Genomic DNA, 22918 nt, shown 5'->3' on the forward strand with positions numbered 1-22918 from the left:
AACATGGAGGGTAACAGCAGAAGGCTATAAGGTTTCTTTATGGGATGGTAGAAATATTCTTTATGGGATGTAGAAATATTCTGAAAACAATATTTGCATGATTTTGTAAATATACTAAAAACCACTGAATTGTACAGTGTACAATTGTACAGTGTACAATTTTGTTTTGTTTTGTTTTTAAGTTTATTTATTTAAGTAGTCTCTATACCCAGCGTGGGGCTCCAACTCATGCCCCCAAAATCAAAAGTCATAGACCCCAGTGACTGAGCCAGCCAGGCACCCAGGATTACACAGTTTAAAACATCATTTGTATGGTTTTATGAATTCTGTAGATCATTAAAAATTAAATTTTAGCAGAAGGTCATGGAAAAGGTCGTGATATCTGGGTCTTTTCAGCATTTAAAAAGTCACAGTTTATTGATCACAGACAGCGACGGGATTAAAATCTTTTTCAGTAGACTTAGATGAAGCTCAGATCAAGCTTAAATTAGCCACCAATATTTTGAGTGATTGGGAAAGAAGTCATAGCCCCTTCCTCCAAGGACCGTGTACATTCTTGAACTGTGCTTTTAAAAGATTGTAGGTTTATTACTGACTTCAGACCGGCTTGAACGTAAATATAACAACTATATTATTTTTTAATACTAAAAATACGTAAGTCGTATTCAACAGCTAATGACTACGTAAGACGTTAAGACTCCCAACTGCCACGGGCAAGAGGCTAGGGAAGCCATGCTGTCGCCAAACGGACTTACCCATTATTTCTCTTTCCAAATGGAACTCTACACTTTGGCTATCCTGTCCTTGTCCACTGTTGTGTGGAGAACAGAAAACGGAGCATTTTATATCTTAAGTCTTCAGACCTTCTCGTGGGTACCATTTTACAGCTTTAACAGATTCTGACTCACTTCGAGTTCCGGCGCTGCGGCTCCGGGATGGACGGGACCTTCAGCAGCGCATGCGCTCTGGTGCCGACCAGGTTCGAAGATTTCAAAATGGTGCCGGGCAGCGTGGCGTTGTTGGCCAGTCAGAGGCACATCACGAGTCTGCGTCCCCCAGTGTCTCTGTGGCTGGAGAGAGTTCTCAACAAGTTTCCGCCTCCGCCACAGACGCTTTGAGATTAGTAAGTGTGTGTCCTTCACATATCCTCCAGGGGCTTTCATAGGGGTTTTTGCACGGCGTCCTGGTGCAAGTGAGTAGTAGCATGGGCCTTTTAAGAGGAGGTTCCCATTTTCCTAAATTCTGTGGTTTTCCCCTGAATAATTCCCATTGGTTTTTAGATTGAGCTGTATGAGTGCTCGGCTCTGTGCGGCATGTAGGGATTGGGGTGCATGGTGTGGAGCACAGAACCCATTTCAGCAAAAACGTACTGTAGTTTGGAGATCCGTTCTAATTGTGGCTTGCTATGCCTGGAATGTGTTTCGTTTGGTTCGAGGGTTTTGTTTTTTAATAACACCTTACCTCTTTTTACCCCTTTGTAGGCTGCCCTTTTATCGTTTGTTGTGAAGACTCAGTTCATCCAGTTTCCCAGTAGGTTTTTGTTTTTGTTTTTGTTTTTTAAATAAAGTGCGTGCCCTCATATCCGGCGTGCATGCATGTGTGCGGTAGCCCGTGGGCTTGGGGGAAGCGGGGGAGGGAGAATCTTAAGCAGCCTCCAGGCTGAGCCTGGAAGGCGACCTGGGCCTCCATATCAGGACGCTCGGATCACAACCTGAGCCAAAATCTAGAGTCTGTGGTTTAACCGAGCATCCAAGCACCCCGCAAGACTTTTTCCTGAGGGGATTACTGCATATGTCATCGTGAATTTGTTTTCTCTGTGGGAGGAGGTGAGTGCAGGATCTGTCCACGCTATCCTCTTGAACACTGTCCTCCCAGATAGCCTGGGCTCTGTGCTGGAAAGGATTGGGATTGTGTCTCTTAGGGTGGGGTCCATTGTGCTCAGTGTATGGGGAAAATCAAAGGAGTCCTTGAAATGTATCATGTTCAGAATCCTGGACTGAGCCAGTTGATAGTTAGCACTCCCTAAATGCTACATATATTTCCCTGAATGTTTGAATCTCTTTGCTATTAGGTTGGACACTGAGAGCTGTCCAGAAAAACAAACTACAGGCCAGTGTGATGGGTATCACTTCAAAGAGATGGCAGTGAAAGCTTCTATTGGGTGTCTCCTTCAATCTTGAGGTTACAGCCAGAAAACCTGTGTTTCAGATAACAGGTGAGAGTAAAACCATATATATGACACCTGCCCATATATGACATCATGTGAGTGAGAAAGCTTTATTAATTTAACATTTTCTTTCATTGCACTAATTAGTATATGCTACTGTGACTAATCCATTGGCTTTCAGTAACTCAATTTTATTAAGCTTACGATTTCCATATATAAAAATTGGGATGGTGATTGTACTTAATTCCCGCAGCCACTTTAAAGGTGAAATAAATAAATCTGTTAATGAGCTTATCCTGCCTGGTGTTACTGAAACTCAAGTTCAGCTTCTGGTCTCTAGAATATCCATCACCTAAGAGATGAGTCTTGATTCGAAAGGAATGTGAGCTTTACTCAGGAAGTCGGCAACCTGGGGAGATGGTAGACTCTTAGCCAAAGGCCAACTCCAAGCTGTCTAGAGTTAGGGATTTTTAAAGGGATTTAAGGCAGTTAATCAGTAAAGGGAGTGCAGTCATCATAATACTTCTTTATTCCCCACGGACTCGATTGTGGCAGCTACAGATGTTATCCCAGTGCTCGAAAGTGTTGCAAAGGGGTCTGATCCTTTAGTGCCTGGGGGTTGTGCAAGAGAGTCTGGTCCCTTAGTGCCCAGGGATTCTGTAAGTGGTCTGGGTTTTGTTTGGCATGGAAGTTCTGTGTTTTTTCTATGAAAGAATGCATAAAGTACAGATATACAAAGAAAGGTTAGTTAATGAATCATGTGAGCTAAGGTTATTTGCTAAAGTTTAAAGATGGCTAGGTTGCCCAAGATGGGCTGAGGTGGCTTCACTGGGTCCTGGTACAAATTAAGCAATGGGTTAATTGAGTTAACAATGCATTAATGTTCATTATTATTACTGCCTTTGTATTTCTTTAGCAAATTACAAACAAGCTAGGGTATAATATAAATCACACAAAAAAAGTATACATGAATGAAGCATTATATTCAATGACATGGAATAATGAGAGAATGTAGGTTTTGAGAAGAACTCAAAATAATTGGGAGATATATTAGAATTTGACAAAGTGAATGAGGATAAAGAAAATTTTAATTATAATATCAAATATTATATAGCATCCAGCTGAAGGTAAAAAATATAATTTCACACACCAGACTTTTTAACTTCTTTTACTAACACCTATCAATTTGGGGGGGAGGGGAATCTGAATAAACACTCAACTGAAATCCTAAGGCAGTTGGTAAGCTAGGGCAGTAGGTAATTTTATTTATTATTTTTTATTCTTTGGCAATATTTAATCTTTCCATAGGATATGAATTCTTTCCTTTAGTTAAAACAAAGCTAGCACACCACAAAATAAGAAAATTAAACTTAACCCAATTTTTTTTTTTTTTAAATCACTGTCCCTCTTTTGGGTGTTATTTGGATTGAGAAACAATTGTAAAGAAATCAAGGCTTCACTACGAAATTCCCTAAATTGATAGTGGTATAGATAGTTGCATATAGACCCACTGCTATCCAATGTAATGATGGGCTGTGGAGTCCTTTTGACTTAGGAAAAAAAAAAAAAAACAGTTAATTCATTATGGGATGATTATTCAAAGGGAGCAGGTCCAAGGGAATTGCATAGACCATAAGGGAGCATTACAAATGATTCAATGAAAATCAAGACATGATTGAATATGTTGGTACTTTCTAGTGAATGATGACTCCTCTAGTTATAACATTTCAACTAAAATGCCCATTTATACATTTGACATGTTAATTAAATTAAGTATTTTTTTAAAAAAAGAATCCTGATGTTCTATCAAACAGCTCAGTGCCTGGCACATAGTGGGCACAAAGTATCTCTTAGTTAATACATGATTTGAAGTCAGCCTTGAAGTTGAAATTTACCATTTATCCTGGGTGACAGAATTTACAACTTGTTCTCCCCAGAGGCTCAAAATCCAATTACATCATACAGATCATTAAAAGTCACACATGGTGTCCTAAAGGGATCGAGAGTTGGAGTCTAATGACAATTACTCCCATTAAAAGTGCATATGAATGGGGAGGCTGTGTTACCTGTGTTTCTTCTGCCTTTCCCATTGGGATATGCCTTATGTAATCCATCAATCAGGAGAATTAATGGTGTGACTAGCAATTCAGGCCATACGGAGATAATCAAGGCATCATAAATCGTGTTCGAGCAAATAAAGCCTGCAAAATGGGACTGTTAGCACAGCAATCAAATTTCAAAACTGCCTGTCTGCCCTAAAAACTATGTCTATAATGAAGAGCAAAGGTGAGAAGAGAAAATGTCAGCTAGGGAAAAGTGTACCAACTCTTCGGAACAGAGGATGGAGCAGATTTGGGGGCGTCTTACAGGAGAAAGAGTGAGAAACCTGGAAAAAAAGGATCTGTGTAAACACCCCCCTCCCCATCGTTACTGCTCAGTGCCTCAGGCTGTCTCTATAGAAAATGTCAGCATTTAGGCTACTATTGCATTTGGTAGGATTTACCTATCTCTTCAGAGCCATACACTGGGCACCTATCTTAGAGCCCTTCTCCTTGTTCTTACATTCTTATTTGCTGTACCTTCACTAAGAAGATTGCGATTTCAGGTATGTAACTTCCTAGCCTGCCATACCTCTACAATAGAGGCTTGCAGCCAAAGGCTGGATGAAAGGATTTGAAAGGATTTTTGCTTAAGACTTCTGGATCAAGTTACCTTTCCTGATAAAAACTTGGTTACTCTTTGCCTATCTATCCTGGGATGTTGCTGTGAAAGGACCTATGGCATGGGGCAGTTCGGGTTATCTTAAAATTAATGAAGGGGCCAAATAAACTGATCTATTAAACTGTCCCTAGAAGTACCAAACTTTAGTTCTCCTGTGATTTGAGTAAAAGTTCTTGTCCTTTAAGCCAGTGCTTGTTAAACTTTACTGTGCATACAAATCACTTGAGGATTTGTTAAAATTGTTTCCGATTCAGGAGGGCCTGGGTGGTGCCTAAGAGTCTGTATTTCCAACAAACTCTCAGTTGATACCCAAACTGCCTACATATTGGGTCACACATATTTAAGCCACTTTTAAGTTTGTGTTGTTACTTGAAGTTAGATACATACTAAGTGGCAACACTGAACAGTGAGGGACTTGGAAGTTTAATTCAACCTAAAGATATGCATGATGAACCTTGAGAATTTATCAGCTAAAAAATGTATAGATAAGTTTATCACATATGAGGACTTTGAGGTCATCATGGTCTGTGTTCAAATGCTGGTTCTATCATTTACAAACTGGGTGACTCTGGAAAATCGTTTAACCTCTCTGAATCTCGATTTCATAAGAAAACAATCATCTGTCTCCCATGGTTGGTTTGGGCATTCACTGAGATGATATGACAGAAAGCCTAGATGTTGAACATATGTGAGTTCCTCTTCTATTGATGATTTTGGACTTTTGTATTGTTAAGCTTCACTCATGCCAAAGATTACTTAGTTAAAATGGTGCTAAGTTTGATAGAAGACAGATTGTGATAATCAGCCTAGAGACTTTCCTTTTTCTCAAGCTGCTCTTTCAAAAGCCTGTGATACTTGTATCAGACTTTCTTAAGCTTAATTGGAAGTCTGAAAGAAGAATAATCAAATTGTACTTTGATAAAACTTTTTTTTTAATCTGCCTTGTCTTTGATGAGAAAGGGGATTTTTAATTTACATTCTTCTCCAAAATTGCTGGAATTTGCCAAATGAAATGACTTGTTAGCAGATTTGATCAGTGGTAAACAAAATCTATTTCCTATAGTGATAGAAAAGTGGAAGGTAATGCAATATTCCTAAATCAGATTGCAAATAGGATTGTGGATGCCAGTTATGGCTCTAAATGTTGCAATGTGCTTTCTGGATTTTAACGTTTAAAGACTAGGTAGAGTTTTCATGTTTACAAGCCTAGGTACTTTACTTTGATCAACATAATGTTTTGAATGCCACTTGGAATAATTTTGGAATGTTCTTGGCATAATGTCAGGGTAGAGGATTTTACTAATAATATCCTAGGCATACACATTGTCTTCTGGGAAAGGGTTTCCACAGATGGGAATAATTCTTGCATATCTCCAGTCAGAAAGAAAGAGTATTTTTAATATTACACAAGTCCTCTTCACATCAGGGAATCCATGTAGCTTCAAATACAGCTATAGTGATACATGAGCCTATCATTTACATTTCAGTGTTATTCAGTGTTACTGTCATCAAATCATTCTCAAAAATATCTGGAACTGTATATTTAAATATTCAGAATCCTTTCTCAGATGAAACCTTTCCTACTTCTGTAGAGCAGAGTGGCGGAGAACAGGGGCTTCTCAGACGGCTAGAGCTAGGTTTTAGTCTATTCTAAATATAACACATATTTATATATAAACTAATTTATATATAATATATAAATGTGGGTGCCTTACCTACTCCTCTGAGACTTCATTTTCTTATCTGTAAAATGGGTATCAGGGCATGTTGAGACGTTTAAATTGATAATGAAAGTAGAGCATTTAGTACATGTTTGGTGCTTAGTAAGCACCAAAAGGAAGCATTTCTTTAGTCTCATGTTTGTTCATCCTACAGTATTCACAGTGGTAAACTCTTGTGGGCAAAAAAGTTTTCCACAGAAAGTAGGGCCTGATGCATTTGTATTTTGAGAACTAATTCTAGGAAATATGAGTGAAGAACTGAGCCAAGTGGAATGGGGAAGGGAGGAAACAGAGCAGCATGCAGCTATGGGCAGCTGAGTCTCATGGGGCCTTCTAAGGACCATGTTGAACATCTAAGGAAAGAAAATGGGGGTGACACCTGGGGGCTTAGTGAATTGAATGTCTGCCTTAGGCTCAGGTCATAATGCCAGAGTCCTGGGATCGAGTCCCACAGAAGGCTCCTTGTTCAGTGGGGACCCTGCTTCTCCCTCTGCCTGCTGTTCCCCACTTAGACTCTCTTTCTCTCTGTCAAATAAAATCCTTTTTTAAAAAATTGGGGAACATTTACTCAACGGCTCCTGTCTTCGATTAACTAGGTTTCAGTGTGGGTGTTAACATCCTGTGTAATGCGTAAGTGATGAGTGTTGGTTCCAGTAGAGAGCTAACATTATGTCAGAGCATCTCCAGAACAGAAAGTGAAAGTGCAGCCTGAGGGTCAGGTTTTATTTATGCACTGCTTGTTGCTGTACAATGTGAAGATGGTGAAAGAATTTGAGGAGGGACATGAGGTATCCCATCGATGATTCTTTATGCAAGCCATGTGCCCTCAGTGACCTTTAAAACTTGAAAGCAATTCAGTCCCAGATTATTCTGTTTCAAAGCCTACCACTTAAGGACAGTGCTTAAATAATTCCATGTATGGTAGAGACCAATGTTCAGGTCACCCATTCTAGTAGATCTAGAAGTGGAATGTGCAAGACCCTCTACAATTAATTTCTCTACTGAACATCCAGTCAGAAAAGACACTCTGTCAGGGTGAACTGAGACCCATGGTTTTGTTTGCTTTTGAGACCCAGGTTTTGAAGAGCACCTCCCTTTAGCTCCTAGGAAACTCAAACAGATCCCATGGCCTCCTTAGTCTCTGGCTGTTCAATTAGAGCCCTCAATGGAGGCAATGAACATTAAAAAAAGAAAAAAAAAAAAGACAACACTTTTCTCTTTTAAAATAGTTTCAAAACGTTATGTGTTTATCTCTATGGATGATTTGATACTGCTTACCCGTTTTATAGAATTTTTTATTTTATCTTGAGCTTTTTAACTTTAAAGGGTAAATCACACTTGAAAAGCTTGCTGCTGGAGTTCTAGGAAACCCTCAGAATGCACAAATTCATGTGAAATAGTTGGATTATAACCAAAGGCAAATGTATAAGGAGAAAGTTCAGTTACATGATTCCTTTAATAGTTGGTGTCTGTGTTGGTGAGCATTCCTTTTTCTAAAGTGGCCCAATGAAATTATTAAAACTGAAAGAATCATGGAGATGAAAAATTTCCACCTTCCTAATTAAAACAGTGTGTCTTCATTTGAGGTCCATTTAGTCTTTAAGGTGAAAGTGTGTTCCAGACAAATGTCTTTCACATTAGAAACTGTATTAAATTAATTGAAAAATAGATAAACATTGATAATAGTAATAAAACAAGAGAAATGAATAACAGTAAGAGGTAAATACTTTTAAAATGTTGCTCAAATAGACATTCAATAAAACCACATCTTTCAGACAACATAATTATTTGCATCATAAAAAACTCTAGTGGTTGAAATTTAAAATATTGATTAAAAAGCTTCAGTTGGACTTCAGATCAGCCTAAAAAGAAATTTCCATCTTAATAAAATAGGCAAAACTTTCCTTTTAAACATTAAACTTATTTTTTAAAAAATGTGTTTACTATTTTTGAAAAAGACCTGAAATGGGTCTCTCAGAAAAGTGAGCCTTTCCCATTTTAAACTGAAACCAGCAGAGCAGTGAAGACACAATTCCAAAGCATCCAGAAGTTAAGTTGAATATCCAAAAAAACAATTTATACACTTCCAAATACCCAGATCTGGAGGTTGATCCTTTAAGAAAATGGGAGATTTACTGAGCAGTTCTGTGACATTTTTGAGTTTCCTCCTGGTGTCTTGATATCATGAGAATCCAGCCTGTCCTGAGGAATTGAGAGAAACCACAAAAACACAGTACAGTGCCTAGGTTTATCTAAACTTCTAAGCTTGCTAACAGACTTTCAGATATCTTCTGGAAGATCCTTTAAGTCACCAAAGTGATTTTAGTCACCAAATTTAATATTCTCATAACTTAAATTTGACTTCATACAGTCAAGTTTATTTTACAATCTCAGTTACTTACTACTGCAAGTCAATACAGCACAGGAATTAATGCATTTGTGCCTTCAACTCAAATAGCAAACACTGCTGTTTGTGAACTTTTTTGGCCAATGAATAAAAATTTCATTTCTAATTCTCACCAGAAGGATTTAAATTAAACAGTAACAGATGAAGTGGGCAGGCACAGAATACTAAATAGGAACTGGCAAACGAAATAATCCAGGTCTTTGCTTTTACAATGAAAATGAGCATTGATTCTGCATTGAGAGAGAGAAGTAAAAGGACCAAGTGTTTTAAAAAAAGCCTTCTCCACCAGAAGAGCAAAATAGCACTCAGTGGCATTGCATTGTTAACAAAATTTCTTTATCAGAAACTATAATTTAATATTTAAGTATCTAATTTACATGTGACAAGGTATCATATTCAAAAAATTAAATTGCAACTAGAAAACTATTAACCACTAAAAACGATACCAAACACAACCCAAACATTTATAGGAAAGCAATAGCTAGAATCTGAATTGGAAAAAATGTTTCATCATTTTTGGCTCATTAAACAAAGTATCCATTATAGCCTGTAAAAGAGCATCTCTTCTAATTCATCAGAAGTTTATCCTTTGTAGCGTGAATAATTGTAAAGATAGATTTATTGACAGTATATGCACACACGTGTCTATATATTGTGAGACATACACTGGTGTGTTGATTTAAAGATACTGTATCTACTGATAACTGGCTGAACTTTGGAAGGTGCTGAAATCCATATTTCTACATGACCTTTGACCCGTTTAATAATGTCTTTTTATAAACAAATTACATAAAATACTCTGTTTTTTTATTAACTGAATATTTTCTTAAGCATAATAATAGACAATAAAGGAATTGCACTTATTGTAAAGATACAGTAAGGTGTTAGGCTGCAGCTCAGCCATCAGAGATCAGGGATGTGGTGCTGTTAAGTATGCATCATATGCAAAGATGGTCCATGTGGCCACTGAAATTAAAATGAGGGCAACTAGTTACAGAACAAATTGGGGGATAACAGAAGAAAACATGCACTACTCCTACTTTAATGCAAAACTAATTTCTCCCAGGAAACCAACCCTTTGACCTTTCTTACACAAAGAAACAGGTTCTGCACCCTTGGCAACACAGTAGACTTGGACATCTGTATTCAAATTCTAGTTCATTGTCTCTGAGTGTGCTGTTCCAGTGTCATCTCCTTAAGCTGCCCTTGAAATTCTGGAGCATGTACAATATTACAGTCTCTTGGTTAGGTTTCATTGAGCCTCAAGATCCCCTTCAGTTCTATATAAATAGGGTCCATTATTCATCTTCTTCTGGTTCCTGTGGTAACACAGGGATTTCTTCCTTTAAACAATCACTGAAGAATCTGAGGATTGTGCTGTAGAGATGATACTTGCTCTTCTCAGATACATTATGGCCTTCATCTGGATAGACCTAAGATATTGTGGGGGAAAAAGATCAAGTTACCAAAACAGACACTGTCCTTCAGCATTTCTTCAGCCCCAGTGGCAAGGGCACTTTGGAAAGTAGTATCTGACCAAAATCTGACCTAATACAACTCTGGGTTCTTTGTGCTAAACTTTTCTCTTGTTTCTCAATTATAATCTTAGTAATTGAGACAAGCTACATTTTTTATGTATTTAAATTAAAACTCATTGGTCAGAAAAAGTAGAGCTTTCTGTGTTCCTGTTGGCCAGGACAGCATTAACATTCCCCTTAATTTGACTAAACTTGAAAAGCATTTCTTCCTGACTCTAGGGCTTTGACCTTCTTTTCTTAGATCTGTTTTAGAAAATTTGGGATTGTAAATTCTCTGCCCTTTTGTGTGTAAATCTTCTTTCAGTCTTGCCAGTTCTATAGTTCCGGAAAGCTCTTTCTCAGGGATCTAAAAACCATCTCTCTGAAATGTAAAAGTTGTGGGAGAGAGCAGCCCTGTCTGTGGGAAGGTAGAACTGTGGGAGGGTAGAACTCTTGCTCCAAGTTGTAAAACTACCCCCCTATCATAAACAGAAAGTTTACTTTTCCTTTTGGTAAGGTGAACTACCCAACACAAATGACCTGTGATTTCTACCTCTAGATAAACTATAAACTCCCTAGTTTATAAACTCCTCTAGTTACTATAAACTCCCCAGCCCAATGTTTCAACACAGTTTAGTTGTTCTCTCCTATTGCAGTTGTCTTAAATAAAGCCTGCCTTGTCTGTTTAACCTTGTTCAGTATAAGTTTTAATTTGACATGACTAATTTATCTAAAATTATAAATACAGATATTTGTCAATTCCTGAGTATAAAGTTTTTATTTCTTTAATGTTTTTCATTTGTATTTTTTGCTACTAAGATGATATCAACTTTTACTTACTTTTTATTTTTTTAATTCTTTTTCAAACTCTTTAATTCCAGTTAACACACCGTGAGTGTTCTATTAGTTTCAGATGTACAACACTGTCAATGAACAGTTCCATACAAAAAACATGGAACATTTCACAAATTTGTGTGTCATCATTGCACAGAGGCCATGCTACCTACCCTTCTCTATTTCATTCCAGTTTTAGAGTCTGTGCTGCCAAAACAAGCACCTGGGGATAAAGTTTTTAAATGGTGCCTCAGTGATCTAAATAAAGCCCCTACTCCTTTACATTGTTTGTGGCATTATCTATCATCTGTTTATCTCAACATCATCTTCATTCATCATCCTAACCCTTGTACCTGTGCTTATAGATATGTTGAATGACTTCTGGTTCTTTCAAATGCTGAAAAATGAAAACTGCTTTTTTTTTTTTTTCCTGCCTTCTGTGACTCTTCCCTCAGACTGAAAGTCCTCAAAGGTGTAAAGTCTGTCTTACCTACCTAGCATAATGACCACTAAAAAGTAAGTCCTTGGTATTATTTACTACATGTGGTTGAACGCAAAGATGTAAATGTTTTCTTCTTTCCTTTTTTTCTCAGTATCTCCTCAACCACTTTTTTTCCTACCTTTTATGATAAAGGCGACTGAAGGTGAGGCGGAAGCGAAAAGACTATAAGGGAAATAGAACATGTTTCTTTTAAAACAATTCATTATTAGTGATAGAAATAAAAGTCTGAGAAGAAAAAGAAATTCTTGAAAGTTTTTGCAGTTCGCATAACGCATGAGCTGATCTATCTTCTCAGCATAATTAGGATTAAAAAACCTCACAATCTTTGGTACCTAAAAATCACAGTTAAAATAATAGCATGGGGGATGGAGTAGTACAGAAACTATGTTCTATATCTCACAACTGTAAAACCAAGGTAGGAAAATAGTGTTGTGGAAAAGTGACTTACCTGCATAGTATAATTCACTCCAGCTTTTATTAGGTGTTTGATTAATTCTGCTGAATGCTGGAAATGGACTTTTGCTGTAAGAAATTAAATTCTGTTATTTGATGCAACTGCATTTATTAGAATTAGAATTAGAATTAGAATTCTATTATTTGATGCAACTGCATTTATTAGAATTAGAACTTTTTATATTATTTTTTTCAAAGAGATTAATTAACATACTTTACATACATTGCACATTTAAAAGACTGATACCTGGCCTGGGGTGCCTGGGTGGCTCAGGTGTCTGCCTTCAGCTCAGGTCCTGATCCCAGGGTCCTGGGATTAAGTCCTGCATCAGGCTCCCTGCTCAATCAGGAGTTTGCTTCTTTCTCTCCCTCTGCCCCTTCTCCCACTCATGCTCTTTCTCTCTCCCTCTATCTCAAATAAATAAAAACCTTTAAAAAATAATAAAAGACTTGAAAATTAGTAAGATACAATGCTGATGAAATGTTAATAAGGTCTATAAAAAATACTATACATTATAAAAAATAAACTGAAGCAGAAGCTACTGCTAAGGCTCTATTATTGTACAACATAGTATTTAAGTTTACTTTATCATTTATTATTTCTAAATTGCTCACATACATTATATAATTATAATAATTTTAATGCAGTGAGTACCTATCTGCATAGTAATATAGCAAACCATCTTTCTGTTCCTTTCTGAGGATTAGTGGGGCCCAGTCTCCTTTGGATACTGATATTCTGTTTTATTTTAAATGAGAAAAAAACTGCACCATGTTGAGAAATTAGAGTCACCATCTCATTATTGAAGGGCTCAATGTTTAAAGTAGATCATACTGATTTCTCCTATTTCCTTCTAGCTTCCCTCTTTGCCTGAAACTGAGGTCCAAACTCAGAAATATTCAGCACAGTAGACCAAGGTTGTAAAGATTGTAGAACTAAGGGTTGTGTAGAACTGAGTAGCTGTGAAGTCTTGGGTACATCAACTCAAATCTGTTTGTATAGCACTTGGCTCATATGCTGCCTAGCCTTTTATTCCTATACTTTGTGCACCTTCAAATTTCTGTAAGTAACTTTTTTTAAGATTTTATTTATTTATTTGAGTGAGAGAGAGCATGAGCCAGGGGAGGAAGCAGACTCCCCGCTCAGCAGGGAGCCCAGAACTGGGCTTGATCCAAGACCCTGGGATCATGCCTGACCAAAGTCAGACACTTAACTGACTGAGCCACCCAGGACCCTGTCAGTAATTTTAAGGTAACCTTTTTAAAGTGTCATTGTCAAACTAGGTCAGCCTTATTAATTTAAGCTGCTTCATTGCTCCAATGCTATGATACTGGTTAATTCTACCATATAGCAAATAATAAAAGATTCCAAAGATCATTTAAATCTTTTTAAAATCTACCCAAGATCCTTCAGTGTCTTCTTGTTGTATATCATGGGACTATTACCATGTTACTTTTAAATCAATTTGCAAATTACTCAATAAATGTAACTTATGAGAAATGCTGATAAGTTGGGGCAATGACTAAGGTAAAAATGACACCTTATATGGCTCATTTGTTACTGAAAAAAAACTTTGAAAAGGATTTGATCATTTGTCTGCATGGATGTAACTGAAAAGATAAATGTGCAGAAGTATAATTGGGATTTTTTTCTGTATAGTTTCTGGTGTGAAGCCTGTTGATATTTGTCATTTGTCTACTTCCTATAACAGGAATATTAAAGGTCTAATTGTCTTAGTGAACTACTTTGCTAGTAGTATTCAACAATGATATGAATAAAGGTAGTATTATGTCATTGAGCACCTATAACCCACCAGGCCCATGTGAGGTGTGTGTATATGTGTACATGTGTTTGTGTGTGTTTATGCTTATCCTTTGAGGTGACCAGTCCTGAACCTGTGCTTGCATTTTATCAGGGAGGTGAAGAACCAGATCCATGCCTAAGTGAGGTAGGAAGAGCATGATTTACATTAATAGCTGCAACATATTGACAGAGAAATTTGAATAGCACTAATATATTCTAGGGTAATGGCCAGATGTGAAATAATTTAACCTCAAATATAATTTATTTTCACAGTTGAAACTTCAAAGCACAATGAAAAAGAGCCTTCATGCCAGATTCCAATCCCCTTTCTATAAATTAGTGGTTATGTCATTTTTGTCACATTACATAAATTCCATAATATTTATTTTCCCCATCATTGAAACAAGATAATAGCACTTGCTGCACAATATTTTTGTGAAAAACAGATAGTATAACATGAAAAACTTTTGGAACATTTTCTGAAATAGACTCAGTACTTAATTTCTACTTTTTGTTATAACTATTAGTATGCATGTAAGATCTTAATACCTTGGAATAAAATTCTAATGTCCATCAAAATGTTTATCCTTTTACATATGTTTCATCCAACACAGGTATGGCATCATCTAAGTTCTATTTTTTTTTTTAATTTTATAATAGTTGTAGGTTTTTTAAAAAGTTGCAAAGACAGTACAGAAAGCTCATTTAGATCCCTTACCTGGTTCCTACTATTGTTCACATCTCACATTATTATGGTTCATTTGTTAAAACAAAGAAACCTTTAGATATCATAATGATCCACAAGAAATTTTCAGAGATGTTTTTGAGGACCTTGACAATTCTGAGGAGTATGGATTTAAATTTTTCTCATTTCATTTAGGTTTGCCTGATATTTTTCTCATGGGTAAAGTGAGGTTATGGGTTTGGGGGACAAGAGAGAGAGTACCATTCTCATAAAGTGAAATCAGAGCTGCATACCATCAACATGACTTTTCACTGTTGATGTTAACCTTGATCACCTGGCTAAGATGCTATTTATCAAGTTTCTCCATCATATTCTTTCTTCCCTTTTCCACGCAATACTCTTTAGAAGCAAATCACTGAGTGACGCCCATTTTGATAGGGGAAAAACTAAGTTAAGCTTTGCCTCCTTGAGGGTGTGTACCTACACAAATTTGGAATTCTACCTAAGAGGGATTTTTGTCTCTTCTCTCCCATTTACATATTTATTGATATACACCACACATATTATATATATAATATATATGTACACACACACTCACACACAGTATGTGTGCGTATAAATATCACCTATATATGCATGTATCAAGATGTATCTATATCTGCATCTATCTATCTCCTTTGTATGTGTATATATACATGTATATATGTACATAAGTATTGATCTAAACTCTAATCATGACCTGGCATGCTGTAAGGTTAAATTAAAGATCTGATAATCTTCTTTGCTATAAGACCTTTTTAGTAATATTCTCTGTAAAATGGGGTAAAACTACTGATGCAGGACAGGATGGATCAATAAAAACAAGTTCAGATATTAGGAAATAGAGTTTCAAGGCTTTGAGTCTCTGCTTACTACCCAGATAGCCTTGGTTAAATCAGTTTCCTCCTTGAAACTGATTTTTCTCATCTGTGAATGGGGCTATAAATACTCTGCCCTCTGTTGTAAAGTATCACATAAATATATAAATACATATTTATATGTATATATGTGTGTGTGTGTATTATATATTCTTTGACCCCTAAATACTTCAATATGAATATAAAATTATATTTTTTACTAGTAATATCACATCCCTCTCCAGTGTTTAAAGTGATGAAAAAAGAAGTGATAGAAACATGCATTTTTAAAAGTTTTTGTTTTAACTGTGAGTGATCCTATCAGAATTTTATCTCTGTGCTGGAATCTTTTTGCTATCCTGTTGTTTTCTCAGTTACTTTCAATTTGAAGTGTGCTGAATAATACCACAGTGATAGTCAACTAGCCATATGTGGGTATTAAATTTTTAATTAATTAGAATTTAAAACAATTTAAAATTCCATTCCTGATCATATTAAACATATTTCAAGTACTCAAGAGCCATATGTGGCTGGTGGCTACAGTGTCCTACAGCACATATTCGGAACATTTCCATCATCCCAGAACGTTTTACTGGATGGCGTTGCCATCGAGCCTCATAGCTTCTTTCCTCTTGGTCCTGACATCCTTCTTACTTCCTATCATATATTGGATTCTTTGTGCCACTATCCTCTTCTATCTTCTTCAGAAAGTTTACAGGGCCGCTTGTAAACAAGTTCTTAAATGTACCCCTTTGTTCAGGGTCAGACCCCAATAAACAGCAGCAGCCAATATATACTTACTGTCAGCAGTCCCATGAATTATTAATATATTTTCTTCTTTTAAGCCATGAATATTATGTAGCACACTGGATGCCTATAAAGGAAAGTATAAATATCTATGTGTATATAGATCTATTTACAATTTGACTGAATTTTTAGAACAATACTTTTCTTTCTTCATTATTTTAAATTTGTTACCTGGTAAGTGCTTTCTTCCCGAGATGGCACACCAAGGTATCTTTCAGAAAATGCTGATGCTGTGACCCAAGAAAACAAAAATTTAAAAATAAACTGCAAACCATTTGACTAGCATATGTCATTATTTAATTTCTACATTTCACATTTAATTGTTATGCTCCAGTGAAACTGATTGAATCAGGAAGGTATTTAACAGCTGAAAACATCTCTGATAGCACATGATAAATGAACTCAATGAGCTCTTCTGCATTGGGATTTCCTTTTTACAAATCAGTATGTTATATTAAGTCAATCTGTAGGAACTACTCACCATACAACTTCAAGTCTATGATGGGTGCAATCACTGATCCACATTTAAAAAGCTTTTCATCTGATTTTAATATCATTGATGCTATATAGCCACCATACCCCTGGCAAAACAAACAAACAAAAAATATGTATATAGAGAGAGAGATAGGGAGAAAGAAAGTGTTTGTATCAATTATCCTTGGAGATATTTTTAGCTTTTGATCACTGTTTGGTAATATGCATAACAGAATGTCTTATAATGTCCCAGATCTGAGAAAAGAATACATTAAAATCACTTTGTACAGATGAAAATTTTGAAAAATATTTAAATTTTTATATAACAAGCTGTTTTAATAACCTTAGGTAAAATATAAAATTAATTATATATCAACATTGTCTAATATTTGCTCTTCAATTTCATGTAGTATATCGGGAAATAACTCCAAATAATTAAAAACTAGGGAAATATAGCACTTATTAAAGCTTGTATCATTTTCAGAAAATCATATATATATTTAGTGAAATATTCAGTAATGGTAGTTATGTAGAATTAGGAAAAGAGAATTAAATATTTAAAATCTATTATCACAAATATACATTCTGCTTTCAGTTCCACACACTTAAATATTTGAAGGACATGAGGTCGATAAATAATGTTGCTAGTCATATGAGTTGGATTATTGGGTTTTTTTTTGTTTTGTTTTGTTTTGTTTTGTTTTGTTTTGTTTTTAAAGATTTTATTTATTTATTTGTCAGAGAGAGAGAGGGAGAGCGAGCGAGTGAGCACAGGCAGACAGAATGGCAGGCAGAGGCAGAGGGAGAAACAGGCTCCCTGCCGAGCAAGGAGCCCGATGTGGGACTCGATCCCAGGACGCTGGGATCATGACCTGAGCCGAAGGCAGCCGCTTAACCAACTGAGCCACCCAGGCGTCCCTGGATTATTGTTTAAATTTAATCTTAAATATCTAAATTTATCTTGCAGTGCTTCTAAACTAATTTAATTATAAATTCTTAAAAAAAATTAAGATGTCCAGTTTTCTTTTGTAGCCCATGATTTGACCAGGAGAATTCCAGAGGAGATTTTTAACAATTTAATAGATTTGGGTTAAGGAAATTACCTACTGAATTATATATTCATTTTAGAAATTAAGTTTTAGCTATGCTTTGGGCAATGTTCTTCATCTTGCTGGACATCAGAGTACCCTGGGAGGTATTAAAAACAAAATGAAGACCTAGGCCTTAGCCTCAGCAATTCTGACACAGTTGGTTCATGATAAGGTCTACTTTTGAAAGATTACCAGATGATATTCGTGTGGTCCTTTGTGTTAAGAATCTGTTATTCTCACAGATTCTTGAGATGAGAAACAACAAAATTTCACTTATGCTTATTTGAAATATTATTTAAAAAGTAGGATGATTGACATCAAAGTCCCAATTGCAAAGATTACTTAAGTGTGTGAAAGAACCTGTGTTAAGACTAGCAGAACATGCCACTTTGACCTATTGATTATTTTAAGCTGTAAACACTTGGAAAAGAGCAAATGTGGGAAAAGGCTTTCTCTGAACTCATCTACCTAAAGACCAAAGTTCCTCCAAAAGGAACTCAGTTGTCATAGGTCCCCTCCCCAGGAATTTCTATGAAACTAGATTGATTCTTGTAACTAGAAGTCCACAACACACCTAGAAAGGCTGTCATAAATTATTACCCTTCCCATCTGTTCTTCTAAAGGCCCATTCGTCTTTCCTGACAATCATTCACTCTCCTAAATGCCTACGTCCCATTCTCCTTTTCCTATTAAGGTGATATTTAAGCCTGAATTCTAAGCCCACCTCAGAGAGTTACTCACTTTTCCCTGGGTATGTGTGTATGTCAGTTAGCTTTGTTTTGTTTTGTTTTTCTCTTGTAAATCTGTCTTTTATTACAGGGTTCTCAGACAAGAGCTCAGAAAGTGTAGGGGGGAATTTTTTCTTTCTTTCCTTGCATATGTTAAGTCAGTGCTGAAATACTTAGCTAGTACCCAGAAGCTTGAGCAAATCTTCTTCATCAGTTGGTAAAACTATCCTTTACCAAGATAAACCACCACAGAGTGGCTTGGCTTTACTTACTCTTTTTGAAAGACACAAAAATATCCTTAGGTCAGCAAAATTCAGAAGCATTAGCCTTGAAAGTGTTAACGCATCTGAAGAAAGAAGTGGAGGAAAGAAAAATAATTTCCCTCTCTCCTTCTGAGTTCTTGGCTAAAATGCCTTGTAATAAAAGATTATCAAGAGAAAACAAGTTTGTTAACATGAATACCTCATATACACACAGGAGATATCCAGTGAAATCGAGTAACTCCTTGAGGTGCCCAAACCAGCACCTTAAATACGATCTTTAGCCAAAGACAAAAGAAAGATGTGGAGAGAGCTCAGTTATAGGAGGTTACCAGGAAAATAAGTATAATCAAGGTTAAGCTTTGTTAGGCAGATTAAGTCCAATTTAGAATTAGTGCCTTCTCCATTAATTAAAGTTCCTTCTCATCCTGGTAGAAGGAGGGAGACACAAGTGGAGACTTCTTTTATAAATGTAAACGTCTCTTACAAAAGAGTAGTTTCTATTCTGTTCCCAAAGCTTCTCTTGTGTCTGTTGTTTCTTAAAATAACCAGCTCAAAATAATCCTTATGCCAAGAGGCATATTCTGGGATGGCATATTCTGCTCCCCTTCAGAAGTATGCAGGGGTGGGATGAGTTCTGCAAAGTAAGTAAATAGCTATTATAGAACAAAAGTGTAGAGAGCCCCTAAAAATTCTGTCCTTAAAAGGAGTTTTCCAGTGTATTGTTTCCCCAAGTTCTTAGGCATGGAGATAAGACCAAAGTGTTGCAGCCAAGAGGTTTCAAGTATTTCCCATGTGGCAACACTGTTCCCACAGTGAAAAATGCGCATCTCAATTGGTAACTTTTCTGGTTCTAATTCCACAATGAAATTAGAGCAGACTTTCAATTTATTATGATTTGGTTGTTTATATAACCTGACTACTTTGAGAGAATAGTTGAATATTCCGATCCACAACTGTACATCACAGTTTAATGATATAAATCAATAATTTGGTATTACATTTTTTATTCCATTTCACATAAATCACAATCTGATTATCCCCAGGAACTAAGTAGAATGGTGTCTTCCAAAGGAGGGGCAGATTCTTGAACAATGATTCATTCAGGTCCCTTGGAGAGCTTGTTAAAATGCCTGTTATGCTAATTTAGTAGACCTAGGGTGGGGCCCAAGATTTTGCATTTTTGACAAACTCCCAGGGAATACCTAGGCTGTTGTTCCACACTTATTGAATAATAAGTTTTTACAGTGTAAAAATAAAACAAATGTGCCTACCCAAACATTTCCCTAGCTTCAACCAGCATTCCCTAGACCAGTGGAGACTTAAATGTACATAACGCTCTGGAAAACAATTTAGTCTGTGGAGAATGGGCTGTGGAGCTTTCCATGTGATTTTAAAGTGAAACCAGGGTTGTAAATCATTGCTGGTGCACAAAGAGTTGCATTTTACTATTATTTATATGAAAATTTGAGATTAATGAAGCTAAATACTCTTGAAGACTTAATGATAGTGAAATCTGTTGAATAGAATTCTTTCTATAGCTTTCAAAAACCTAATCCAAAATGCTGCCTTAATTTGATTTATTTCAGCAAAATAACTTCTATTTTTAAAAGAAAATCAACACAGGGAGGCATTAGAATAAATTAAATTTTAATTGCCCACCTTCCTCTGTAACATTTTATATTTACTCACTGAATGCAAGAGTAGATCTTGAAATAGTTCTCAGAAAATATATCCAGGACAAGGGTAAGATTCAGATGTAAATTCTAGGTAGAGAGAAGATGGTGATTTTAATTTAAAAACAACTCCTGTCTGTCAGGAGGATGCCAGAAATTGTGGGTCATCATATTGACTTAGTTAATTGGAGGATGTTTTTTATTTGATATAGATCAAGAACAGTTAATGGTATAGGCTGTTCTGTTCAATTGTGCTTCATTTTATTGTTTTCTCAGTAATCAGATTTTTCCATTCATAGTTACGTCCTTTCCATTTGCATAGCATTTTAGTATTACTTACACAATTTTAACAAATTTATCTTTGAAAATTTTTTATTCAGTGGACTTAAAGTATGGAAATGTTTCCTGAGAATATTTCATTTTAATAAAGTTATATCCATATAGAAGAAACTGAATCCAATAGATAGATGGACTTAGAGGAACTGGGTGTGGGGTCTGTAATAACCATTTCATTGGGAACTTCTATTTTTATGCACCTTGTTTTTTCAGATAATCGTTAAGTGACTTTTTTGAGTACTCTGAGAGTTAATGTATATAGTCAAAAAAATACAATTGAAAAAAGGTTTTTCCTAGCCTCAGACTTAAGATTCTTTGTGAACCATATCACTTACGGCATATGATGATTTGAAATAAAAATATAATACACATATTATGAGTAACACAGTTTATTGCTTTGTATTATTTTACATTAAATCCTTTTAATTTGTGATCACATTTTATTACAATTCTTAAAATCCTGTCTTGTGTCCTTCACACTATATATGTTAAAAGCTTCAAACCTTAGAAGTGACTGCCACTAACAAGCCCTATCTCAATTGAGAATATATAAAAGTATAAGTAATAACTACCTCCCTAAGTCAAGTTTTTTTTGTTTTTTGTCTTGTTTTATTTTGTTTTGTTTGAGTGAGAAAGAGAGCACAAGCAGGGTGGAAGTTTAGAAGGAGAGGGAGAAGCAGAGGCTTAATTGACTGAGCCACCCAGGCACTCCGTAAGTCAAGTTTTAACAAGCTTCCATATTAATGCATATGTTTGGACTTTTTTTTTTTTTTTAAACCTTCCCCAGATATCCTTGTTTCTTGCCTTCTCAAATTCACGGGTCTGCGGTCAAACATGATTTCTTAGTCAAATTTTTCCTCTCTTCCAAATGGAAATTGCTATCTCTTCCTTAATCTTGGGCCCCCTCTCTGCTTAATTTTCCTTAATTGTTCTATCACTGACATTTTATAAACTTTACTGATTTGTTTATTTCTTTTCTCACTAAACTAAAATTTCAAAAAATGTGTGTGCATGTGTGTGTGTATGTGTGATTGCCATATGTCCAGCACTTTGAAAAGTAGTAAGCACATAAGAGACATTGGATAAATGTGGAATGGATTAATTTTATTCCCCAGTGATGCATTGATGTCGCCTGGTTATCATAGCAATATCAGTTCTACACATGGTGTTTATAGGTTTAGAATTTTGCCACCTATTCACAAAACACATAATTAGGTGTTTTGTTTTGTTTTGTTTTGTTTTAAATAAAAGTTAGAAAATTTTTTAGTTTTCTTACCTTTCACACATAGATATAATTAAATGAGAGAAAAAATATTAGGATTATGTATTATGTGAGGTGAGGTTAGGTTCTGGGGATAATGATATGAAGTTTTAAAACAAAGTACTACCTCTCAATACTGGTAGGAAGTACTTAAGGGAGTAATACAAAGGGATTTTAGATTTTATAACTCAAAGGAACAAAATGGATTTAAAAATTAGAAGAAAAAAACAAGGATAGTAAGGGTAGAAATTTAGTGAAACAGAAAAGACAAAAGGAGAACAACTAAGCCAAAATATGGTTCATTAAAAGAGTTAGGTATTGGGGCGGGGGTGCAGAAGAGAGAGACAAGCAAGGGGAATAAGAACAATTAAGAGGGAGTGCTCTAGCAAAGGCAGAAGGGCACTAATAAACCAAACTAGTAGTCAAATGGGGCATTGTCCCCACTAGCATATAATGGAATATATGCTATGTTTCAAAACAATCTTTAAAGATAAATGAAATGGAAAAAAATTGTTTTAAAGTACTAAAATTGACTCCAGAAGAAATGGAAAAATCTTAGTATTCTTGCACTGATTAAA

At 35.8% G+C, this 22918-nt stretch overlaps 1 protein-coding gene and 1 long non-coding RNA gene across 4 annotated transcripts in view; one reads left to right on the plus strand and one right to left on the minus strand.

Moving 5' to 3' along the window:
• The first annotated feature begins 760 nt into the window (after positions 1-760).
• Positions 761-22918, plus strand: part of LOC309843666 — a 58106-nt gene continuing 35948 nt past the window's right edge. Inside the window, exons 1-2 of the long non-coding RNA XR_014300274.1 lie at positions 761-1123; positions 2072-2215. This is a non-coding gene — a long non-coding RNA (uncharacterized lncRNA). The remainder of the gene's footprint in view (positions 1124-2071; positions 2216-22918) is intronic.
• DPP10 (dipeptidyl peptidase like 10) overlaps positions 8238-22918 on the minus strand; it is a 1373984-nt gene continuing 1359303 nt past the window's right edge. For all 3 annotated transcript variants that reach the window (XM_082689264.1, XM_082689263.1, XM_082689265.1), the window contains exons 22-26: positions 16996-17095; positions 16686-16744; positions 16509-16581; positions 12318-12391; positions 8238-10449 (exon numbers count right to left, since the gene is read on the minus strand). In XM_082689264.1, coding sequence (XP_082545390.1) covers positions 10315-10449; positions 12318-12391; positions 16509-16581; positions 16686-16744; positions 16996-17095 — 441 coding nt within the window. In that variant the 3' untranslated portion in view covers positions 8238-10314. The remainder of the gene's footprint in view (positions 10450-12317; positions 12392-16508; positions 16582-16685; positions 16745-16995; positions 17096-22918) is intronic.

Source organism: Mustela nivalis (assembly GCF_964662115.1).
Source record: "Mustela nivalis genome assembly, chromosome: 11".
Taxonomy (NCBI): Eukaryota; Metazoa; Chordata; class Mammalia; order Carnivora; family Mustelidae; genus Mustela; species Mustela nivalis.